Genomic DNA, 11,683 nt, shown 5'->3' on the forward strand with positions numbered 1-11,683 from the left:
CATTTGTCCATGTTTAAATGAAAAATCTCATTCTTTTTTAAAATTCATTCAAAATATTTTAGAAAATTTAGAATAGTCTATCCAAAACTACATTCTTAGTAGTAATTTACGAATTAGGTACCTAAGAATGGTTTTTCTAGAATTAAAGTATTTTGAGATTATGCAAACAAATATATATATTATAAAATCAATTAATACGGGGAACTTTAACATTACACAGTTAAGTGATTATGATAGTATTATGATAAGAATATTTTGATTATTGTATCTTGTATCCCGATCTTATTTAATTGTATTCACATATTATTTGTAATCTTATATTATATTCAAGTTGATCAACCAAACTTTTGATAATATCTTAATATCTAAAATGTCATCCCAAATTTCACCTCTATTATTTAAACGACTAATTGAAATTTAAATGATATATACATTAAAAATTATATTTTTAGTTGGTCAGTTGATTGTCGATTGTTTGAGATTATTTTAAAGAAGATATGTCTAATGGTGTGAATATGTGTCGTCGCGCGTGAAGAGCTATGACATAATTCATTGATTGTGTGGTCTGTCAATGTCAATTTCTCGGTCGGAGGTACAATGTCACTTGGCGCTTGGTAGTCAATCGAATGAAATTACTTCGAAAAAAGACAGCAATCATGTAGTCAACAATGATTGGACCCTCACCCATTGCTAGCAGTTGGACTATCCCCAAGATTCCACCCTGCGGTCCATTTACGAAGATATGTACAATTTTGATCAACAGTCAGTCGGATTCCCCTCACAGTGTCAATAGTTGGATTGTTTCCAGGATTCCATCCTAGTGTCCTCTTATCCAAATTATGTGTGACGTCGTCCGACAAAATTGATAGAATGACGTTTGTGATTAGCGTTAACAGGTTAATAATTAGTTTTATAAGGCAATTGAGTCGTGGTTAGGTCAACCTTAATCATGACCTCATGCAGAAAACTATAAATACTCAAAAGTATGATTGTTAAGACTTTTCTTTCAAATTTATTATAACATTTATTGCTTTCGTCGATCAAACCATCATTGACTATAGCATTAGATTCCTTTTAACAGGTGCACCCGATCAACAAATGAATAGAAGGATGCAGAAAACTATATATACTCAAAGGTATGGTTGTTAAGACTTTTCTCTCAAATTTATAACATTTATTGCTTTCGCCGATCAAACCATCATTGACTTTAACATTAGAGTCCTTTTAACGTGTACACCCGATCGACATGTGAATAGGAGGAGCGAACGGACGATTGGAGTGAAGATAAGAAGACTTGGCAGATTATTTAAGTAAACACTTAACCTTACGTCCAAAACAAAAACAATATAATTTCACCGTTTTATCTGTTATAATATCTCAATTACAAGTACTTGTAATAAATAATATATACATACATATATATATATATATATATATATATATATATATATATATATATATATAACAAAAAAACATTTATTAACACTTAAATTTAACTTAAAACAAAAATTTTAATAATTGGAATTTGTAAATCAAACTATTTTATACAATTTTAATATAATCTAAGAATAGTTTAGTTTCTCTTATTTAATAGTTAAAGGTGTGGTTGTTAAGAATTTTCTACTATATTTATTAAAATATTTATTGTTTTCGCTGATCCAAACTATGATTCACTTTAGCATCGAAGTTTCTTTAACATGTACATATAATTGAGAGACAAACAGAAAGACCGAATAATTTAAATAGATGCTTAACTCATAATTATTCGTTTTGTTTATTCTAATATCTCAATTAAAAGTATTTGATGTAAAAAAAAAACCTTAATTACATTATTTAACGAATACAATTAACAAAAAATATGATTGATCTTGTAAAACACCATTGTATTCACAAATAAAAAAAAAGTAAAAAGTATTTGAAGTAAGAGAAAGACTTATTCTAAAACAAATTTGAACTTAAATGTATAGTCAATGTGCTGAGAAGGAGAATAACAACCAACCTAAAAAAGAAGAAGAGAATATATAATTTGTTTAGCAGATGAAACATTTTTTAGATTAATAGCTAAATAATTATAATTTTTAATTTATATACTTTAGTATAATTTAAAATTTTAATATTTTTTTTTTTGAGAATGACTCCTTCTAAATTTGAAAAAAAAAACTGATTTTTACAATATTTATATTGCTTAATTAAATTTAAATTGATTCATTAACAAATATCCTTAATTAATATTGATTAAAGTATTTTTTTTCTCAATTTTTTTAGACTGAAAATAATCTCATTTTTAGAAAAAAAAAATCCATCCCAGTAAATGCCAACCATATATGTCGATTAACAAAAGTTTAAAAATCAATAGAAAAAATACTCAACATAATGAACAGAATTAATAATTAGCATACAACATATACTCCACATGGACAACAAATAATTTATTTAATAATTATAAATTCCAAATAAAGAAAAAAAATGTACAATTTTATTTACCATAAAAGCAAATAAATCCAGAAAGTCATAATTTCTTAAGCAATTGTTCAGATTCTTTTTTAGGTAAGGGAACAGACTTACACATATTGTGAAAATATATTAATATTAATATTAATATCAATATTATTTTATATTATTTTATTTTCACCTATGAGTGCATTAATTTATGTACAATATACTAAAAGTTGGACATTGGCACCACCCTATTACCAAACATTACACAGAAGATGGTTATGCAGTATATAAGGTTGTTTATATAACCTATGATTTTGCAATAATCTAAAGCTAAGGTGTGAATGCATACATAGATTAGGATTTAGGACAAAAGACAGAGACATGAATGTGACAAATAAGTCTAACCCAGATGGTTCCACCAATGGGTTTCAGTCTCAGCTTCAACAGCAACACAGTAATGGTTGGGAGGGATCTTCTACACACCCACCCACTAAGCCTTATCCTGCACCAACAGCTAGCTACCAGGACATTGTTCGTGATGAAAGCCTCTTCTGGGAAAAGCTTCAAGCTTTTCATCAATCACTTGGCACCAAATTTAAGTAAGGAGTACCCTGTTTCAATTGCCCTCTTTTAGTGTGGTTTTTGCCACTGATTTTTGTTTTTGCCTTTGTGGGGTTGGTTTGTTGGGTTATGGGGAGTGTAAATTTGTGTGCTTTTGGTGTTTTTGTTTTCCCACTTGCCCAGCTATTATTTTTAGCTCATAGTGAAAAATGAAGTAATGAAAATTGCTTCTTCTTCTTCTCCTGTTTTATTTTGCTACCGAGTTTAGAGTTCTAAAGCTTTCGTGTTTTGTTAATGATCATGGAAATTTGCATCTTGGTTAAGTTAACTTTTTGCCATGCTTGTTGAAACTTGCCTTGACTTGCTCTATTGGTTGGACAATTGGGAAAGTTCTGGTTAATTGATTTTCTTGAAGGTTTGGTTTTGAAGTTTGTCTGGTTTTAATGGGTTTGGTACTTCCTTTAATCCTTCTTATCAGTTTTATAGTACACATGTTGTTCTCAGTTGTTCTCTGCTGTCTATAGGTGCACATGGGGCATGTGAGAATTACGCAGAACAGTAATGGAGTTAAAATTGATGTTACTTTTCCCTTTTTGTTTGTGTAGGGTTGTTATTGTGGGAGGAAAGTCACTTGATCTACATCGTCTTTTTGTGGAAGTTACATCTCGTGGTGGGATTGAAAAGGTATGCTATGCATACATCATTCTCTATTAATTCTTGAAAATCAGCCCTTTTGAGTCATGAAGCATATGTGTTTTCTTTTCTTTGTTTATTTTGCCCCATCGTGCTGATTGTAGAGATTCTAGGACTGCAATTTATCTGTGATGCAGCTCTGTGATCTTAAAATTTTTTGTTGGAGTCATTTATCTCTTCGATGTAGCTGTTTAAAAATGATCCTCCTAAGCTATTTCTTCAAATTCATGTAGGTGATTGTTGATCGTAAGTGGAAGGAAGTGATTATGACCTTCAATTTCAAAGATACCATAACGAGTGCATCATTTGTGGTGCGAAAATCCTATCTATCCATGCTTTATCACTTTGAGCAAGTGTATTATTTTGGGAAGCAAGGCTTTCCTCCCCAAACACCTGGTATGCAATATGAATTTCTTTTTCCCTTTTTTGTTAGAGATCACCTTAGTAGTATAACAAAAATGGAATATATAAGTTACGGACAACTCTCACTTTTTTAGCATGTCTTTGTGTTGAATTAGTCTCAAATTTGATGCTAAGAGTACAAGAATCTATTCCAGTGATTGTTTTAGGCTTAATCCAAATTTTAAGACCTCTCTAGTTATGTTGTGATCTTTTTCATCTTTGACCAATCAATACTTTCAAATATCCAGATATTATGATTAGAGGCCAACCAGGCCTTTCCAATGGCTCCACATCTATGTTGGAGGTTGCTGATGTGAATGATTCACCTGTTCAGGGTAAGTCAACATTTATATCTGATTACTGCTTTGATGCTTCATATCTTCATTTGAATCTATATATTTGTTATTTTAAAACACAGCTTAATAGCACAAAGTCATAATCTCCAAATTACTGAGAAATTAATGTAAGACACTTTTTAATAGAATTTATGTGTGGAAGAATCAATTTTGAAAAACATTTCTTTTAGTGGATAGAGTGTTATGTCTAACCTAAAGTAATTTGTGCAAATGGTTTGTTTGGAGAGTAGAAGTTTGATAAATTTGGGTGTGAAATAACATAATATAAGTTAATGCATTTTATTTTTGTGAGAACGTATTGTACCTTAAAATTTAGGTACTCGTGCTACCAGTCCCGGTACACCATGCTAACTTTACTTTGTAGGGTTTAGGGTTCATAACTGATAATCCTAATACTATGAAATTGGTTTTTGTTGTCAATTATAAACAAGTTGAAGATAACACACCTACATGCAGTTATCTATGGAATGCTCTAACGTGCTGTGAAAATTCATTTATTTGTTCTTGTCCTGCAAATAATATATAGCAAATACCTGCTTCTGTTCTTAGACAATTTGTTTCTTCAATTTTCAGTATACTTGGTTTGTAGCTTTATGTTCATCTAATCTATGTGGTTAAAATACTCTTCATGCATAATTGTGACATGAATTTGCTTTCATGCATGCAGTTACTCCAGTGCAGGGATATGATGCTGTGTTTTCTGGAACAATTGATGTGAAATTTGATGGTGGATACGTAGTCACAGTGACTGTGGGTTCGGAGGAGCTGAAAGGTGTCCTGTTTCATGTTCCTGATAACATGTCCCGGAGATCTAACACTGAAGGCAATCCTAGTTCACAGAATCATGGTGAAGGCACATCCGGGTCACAGAGTCGAAAGAGAGCAAAATATACGCCGCGTGATCCATTCCGGCCGAAGTCAAACCGGAGCGGTTACAACTTTTTCTTTGCTGAGAATTATGCCATGTTGAAGCCCTCTTATCACGGGCAAGAGAGAGCAATTAGTAAGAGGATTGGGTTTCTGTGGAACAATCTGTCAGAAGCAGAAAGACAGGTACAGAAGCACTCCCTTTTGCAGTGACCATGGTTTCATGCTTTAGTTTTGTTTTTGCTGCTGATTGTTATTAACTTCACATACCAGTCTGTGACATACATAATGAAGATGGAGTGAAAGAAATGGAAAAGTTATATCTATCTGGATTAGTTTTTCAGGGACATGATAATTTTCTTTCTTTTGTTAGGAATCTCTAAGTGTGAGTTTAAGTCTCACATTGACTAGAAATGAGAAAGTAGAACACTATATAAGGATAAAAACCCATAAATCCATTGTCTTAAGGTTTTGGGTTGAGAGTGGTATCAATGCCTTATGTGATTAGGCTCAGGTCTCATTGGTGTTTGTTTTTTCCCTCTTACTAACCAGGCAAATGATGGATTGACTTCTGCTTTAAGATTCAGAATATTAATAACATGTCTGCTATTTTTCTACTTTGGAATTTCTTTGCAATCTTACATTGATGCTACATACTTTGTTGCTTGTTGTATTTCCATTTAATGTACCTATATGGTTCCTAATCTAGATATGTGTTAGGTCTCAAAAACAGTTTTTTTTTTTTTCTCTTTTTTGTATACATGGCTAGATGCTTAGCTATTTTACATTCCTACCTATGACTAAGATCATTTTAACATTTGAGAGAATCTATAACATTGTTTTTCTATTTGCTTATGGAATCTATAAGGGAAAATGTTTCTATTTAGTATAAAAATGCATTTCATGCTAACCAAAGTTCAATTATTTGTCTTATGTATGGAAAACAATTTGTTAGAAGATGTAGCAGAAGATATCTCTTAAATTTTCTGATGCTTTTTTCTGTGTGTGTGAATTTGATGCAGGTTTATCAAGAGAAAGGGGTGAAAGATAAGGAAAGATATAGAACTGAACTGATGGAGTACAAATCCAACAATTCAACTCCAAATGCTGAATAGGGTGTTTTTGTGTAATTTCATATGGTTTACGTTTTGTTCATTGCATTTGTCTTTGTTTTAGTTAATTTTGTTATGATGATTCTACAGAGAAACTTAGAAGAGTAGCTTTGTGACAGTTCTGGTGTAAATTGTGCAGAATGGTTTTGAATTTTACAGTGCCATGTTGTAGCAGTTCATTTAGTGTGGTTGCTCTATAACAAAGGATCCTTCATTCAATTTAAACCTTTTATTACCTTAGGAATCGAAAATTGGTGAAATTTATTATATTGAAAATATCAAAGGTAATTGAAAATATTTTACTTTTTGCATTAATTTATTCTTAGTACAGCAAAGCAAGCTCATCTTCTTCCCCATTTTACCACTAAAATCGGATTTCGAAATCTGATTACTAGATTTCGAAATTCGGTTGAAGGGTAACAGATTTAGGACTCGGATTTCAAAATTCGGTTAAGATTTTTATCAAATTTCAAAATCCGGTTTTCTTCTGTATTTTTTTTATGTTTGTGTTATTTTACATAAAATATATATGGGTGTAGATTTTTACATAAATGAGACATGGACAGGTATTAAAAATTAATAATAAGATAAATGTATATTTTGAAATTGTTTAATGTATATATTTATAAGATGAATGTATATTTTGGAATTGATTATTTAAATATTTAAATGTTCGTTATTAATAGATTAGTATATATATTAGAATAAAAAAAAGTTATTAATAGATTAGTATATATATTAGAATAAAAAAAAGGAAAGGAATTATTTAATGTAAGTTGTAGAGAAGTTTTTTAATTTTTTTAATTTTAAAAAAAATTATATTTGAAATAAGTTGTTTTTGTTTATTTTTATTTTATAAAATATATGTTGCGTAATTAGAAAATTTATAATAATGAAATTGAAAATGTATAAATGAATAGAAAATTTATTTATTGAATGAAAACAATTATACCAAATAGAGTGATATGATTGAAAATGAAATTAGAAAAAAGAAGTATATATATATATATATATATATATATATATATATATATATATATATATATATATATATATATATATATATATATATTTCAACGGTTTATCATTTGTATAACATCATTATTTGATTTGATTGAACTATATCATGCATAAGTTTGATATTGACTATTATCACTACATGGAGGTAGTTAATTTCACTTACTATTTTGCAATTCCCGCAATGTATTTTTTGGCTTATTTTTTTATAAGTTCATTGAAGGTGCAATTGTGATGGATTGACATGGTGGCTGAGGTGTCTGATTTGAAGTATAAACTGTAATCATATGGATCGTTTGTGATGTTTGCCTGTTTAATAACTCATATGTAATAAAGTATTGAACATGAACACGAGATAATGTTTGAGTTTGTGGAAGAGGATGAAAGAGTTCAGTTTAAAAGAGAAAGTATTTCTTCAGTCGGACTTGTGAAGGTAACAAATAATTCAATTATTGTGTTAATAAGGAAATGAGACTTACAAATAATCATTTTTGCAATCTCACGATCTGTTGATATTTGAAGAGCATCATATGTAATGGCTCCTTGTTTATTCAATGTGGGTCTTCGGAAGTACAACTTGTTTTTAGATGAGATGGTTGAAATTTCCAAAGTTGTGCACATTTTTGTCTTTAGGAGGTTGAATGTGCAGTTATATGGTATGCGAGTGAGTTTTGGACTTTCACATTGGAACTGGACACCATTTTAGATTCAGTAATGAGGTAGGAATTATCATAGTTCTCTTTGTTGTTGATGGCAAAGTTCTACATCTCAAAGAAGTTGATGTGTGGAGAATGATTGTAATGGCTGGGTTTGTTAGACAATGAAAGATTGTGATAGGTTGGGTTTGAAGTGTTGTTATTTATATGGGAAGTATTTTACGGTGTTGTTATTGACTAATGAGTCACAAATTTAAGATAAGTCATATACACAACAACTCATATTCAAAAAGATGATGACTTGGATGGAGCCATCAACATCAGAGAGGCCAACCCAACTTTGAGATCCCTAGAAATGTGCACGACGTACACCACATGTATTCCATCTTCTCAAAACAATTATTTTACTCATTCTTACCCACATCAACAACCCTCACAAACACAAACCACACTTAAGGACTTTGACCTTAACACCATAAATGTATGGGAATGGGAAAACGACATATACTCATACACCCAACTCTTAACCAGTCCATCCAATTCACAACTTTTTCCATCTTTCGCATATGCCAACACAACGTGTTTCCTCTCTTACTCTAGCAGACAACGAAACATTAAGCATACCTTCATCGGTCATTAGACCCATTAAGTGAGGATGAGGATAACATGATCACCCAAGACGCAGAAGATAAAGAAGAAAACTTAGACACCCCTCATACAACAAGAATAAAATCCTCATACATCTCTTCCATACAACCTACCCCAACACTTCTAATCCTACGAAGAGTTTCCCCAACATCTACACCAATAGTATCCTCATGCATACAACCATTATTCATTCCAGTTTGACACATTCGACCATGCACTTGGTACATTAACCCAAGGAGTGAGATTCCAAACAAAGGAACAAGTCATAGATGTTATAAACATATTTCACATCAGAAACGATTATACGTACAAAACCACACACTCAAACACAACAAGATTGAGGGTGCAATGTGTCCATTATCATTAAATTATTACATAATCAAAAAATCCAAGAAATAAATAAATAAAACAATACTAAAAAGTTTAACCACATACTATATTTGAAGTAACGTTATATTTATATTACTTTCCTTCTATGATTATTAATTTAAAAAATTGAAAAAAAATATATCAAAAATACACTTAGAATTTAGGATTGTTTTCCATCTAGAACAAATTTTGAAAAAAATTACACAAATAACATATTGTGCTTTTTATTTACCAAAGTAGCACAATTTTTTTTTTAGTTTAGAATTTGGTCCTTGGGAGCCGAATTCTAAACTACGTATTTGGTAATCCTGACCTGTTTTCCAATCGGAATTTAGTTTTCGAAGAACCGAATTCTTAACTGATTTTAATTTTTGTTTTGTTTTTCATTTATTTTAAATAGAATAAAATAATGAGTGTTTTTTTTTTTGTAGTTCAAAATTGGGTCTCCAAGAAGCCGAATTTTGAACTACGTATATAGTGTGGGTGGCCCGAAAACTAGTCGGAATTCGGTTTCCAAGCAACCGAATTCTGAGCTGGGTTTGTAATTTTTTTTTTTGTTTTTCAGATGGAAGGACAAAAAAATATTTAAAAAGTTGGCTTTTTTATTTGTTTAGTTAGAATTATTTAATTAGAGAATGAGTTTTAAAAAAAATATGTAAGAAATATAATAAGTTAATTCAGTAATGTTTAATGTAGTAATTGATAATGCATTAATTGATGAAACAATTGAATATTGAATATTTTATAATTTTTTTAAAAATAAATGAATTATGTTATGGATTTAGATTATTAAAAATTGTATTAAATAATTGTTTCGAAATTTTTTAAACAATACTATTTTAAAAATGAAGAGAAAAAAATAATCACTTGATTTATTAAACAATAGTAGAAATGAAAAATGTATAAGTATAGTCACTAGAATTCCAATATGAAAGAAATAAAAATGATATATACAAGTATATTCAATACAATTGAAATATTAAAGAAATAAAAAAGTGTTTAAGTATATTTTTAACAACAAACTTATCCATGATATGGTTGAAATAAAAAATAGATCATGATATTGCACAAATGATCAACCGATGGAAAAAAGTTCAACGTATGAATTCGTTTGTGAAATGTTTCGACATTTGACAATATATTGAATTGTTCATCCAAACAAGATTTACATGTCCACCTCATGTCTATGAAATAAGAGAACATTTGAATCCTTATTAAATTAAGATTCATGGGATACAAAATTTAAATATCCATTTTGATTCTAATCAATTTCATTTTATTTTTAATTATGTCAATCAGGGTATGTATAATAACTTTCATTCAATAAATATATTTCCTATTCACTTGTATTTTATAAATTTCAATTCTACATTTTCTGTAATTCATAAATATAATACAAAAAAAAAAACCACAAATAAACAAATTAATACAAACCATATTTTCTTTTTCATATATTACTTAAAAATATTTACTTATACATTTTTCAATTCTTAATTTTTATTCTCATATCCTATTTTATAATTAATCAAACTAAAATTCATTAATCAAACTATTGATTAATTATAAAAAAATATACGAGAATAAAAATTAAGAATTAAAAAAAATTAGAAGTCAATAATTTTAAGTAATATATAATTTTAGAATCTATTATTTCTTACTATTTTTCAAGATAATTATTCACTATATATTTCAATAAGAAAATTTATTTATTTCAAAATATTGACATTTTTCGGTATTTAATTATTTTCAAAAAATATTCCTACATAATAAATTACTACAAACTAAACAAATCAAATAACAAATTATTTTTCATCCCCTTAATTGTTTTTAAAATTTTGAAAAAAAAAAAATCAGCTCAGAATTCGATTTCTAGAAACTGAATGCTGATTGGTTTTCTGGTGATTCAATATAAATGAAGGTCACAATTCAGTTCTCCAAGAATCGAATTTTTACTTAAAAAAACTATGCTATATTCGTAAATAAAAGGTACAATGTAGTTTTTTTTGGAAAAATTTGCAAAATACATTACTATTGACCGACATTACTAATATTTGCTTTTCAAAAATCACAGTTTGTAATATCATCATCAAATAACACCGATCGAAACCACCAAACAAAAATACACACGGAACGAAAAAAAGGAAAAGCGACTAACCTAAGAATGATCCACAGATTAAAATCAATGTCCAATCCAATAACTCAATAATCCAATACGTGATGACGATGAAAATCAAATGGAGGAACGCACTCGAAAAACCTTCCAATCGCACAATCTTCAAATTTTTCCAACCTCTCTAATTTTAAAACTCTAAACCTAATTTCAGTAATCTAATTCTTTTTTAAATTCTTTAGGTAAATTACAAATCCCTAAACCTAATTTAACTTACCCATTAATTTTAAAAAATAAAAATTATCCATGCCATTCCACGTCATTGTTTTTCCTGCCTCGTCACTGTTTTAAGATTGGTCAATATTATCATTTCAGTATTTACTTAACGTCGTCTAGCCAAACTTAACAGAAAGAATAAATTTGAGATTTTTTAACACAAGACCAAATTGAGAA

At 29.2% G+C, this 11,683-nt stretch overlaps 1 protein-coding gene across 1 annotated transcript; it reads left to right on the top strand.

Moving 5' to 3' along the window:
* The first annotated feature begins 2,707 nt into the window (after positions 1-2,707).
* On the top strand, positions 2,708-6,669 carry LOC114174196 (high mobility group B protein 10). The gene is made up of 6 exons (XM_028058989.1): positions 2,708-3,038; positions 3,606-3,684; positions 3,927-4,089; positions 4,344-4,430; positions 5,119-5,504; positions 6,341-6,669. The coding sequence occupies exons 1-6, from the start codon at positions 2,821-2,823 to the stop codon at positions 6,431-6,433; spliced, it is 1,026 nt and encodes a 341-aa protein (XP_027914790.1). The 5' UTR covers positions 2,708-2,820; the 3' UTR covers positions 6,434-6,669.
* Positions 6,670-11,683: the final 5,014 nt, after the last annotated feature.

This window comes from Vigna unguiculata, chromosome 1 (assembly GCF_004118075.2).
Source record: "Vigna unguiculata cultivar IT97K-499-35 chromosome 1, ASM411807v1, whole genome shotgun sequence".
Lineage (NCBI taxonomy): Eukaryota > Viridiplantae > Streptophyta > Magnoliopsida > Fabales > Fabaceae > Vigna > Vigna unguiculata.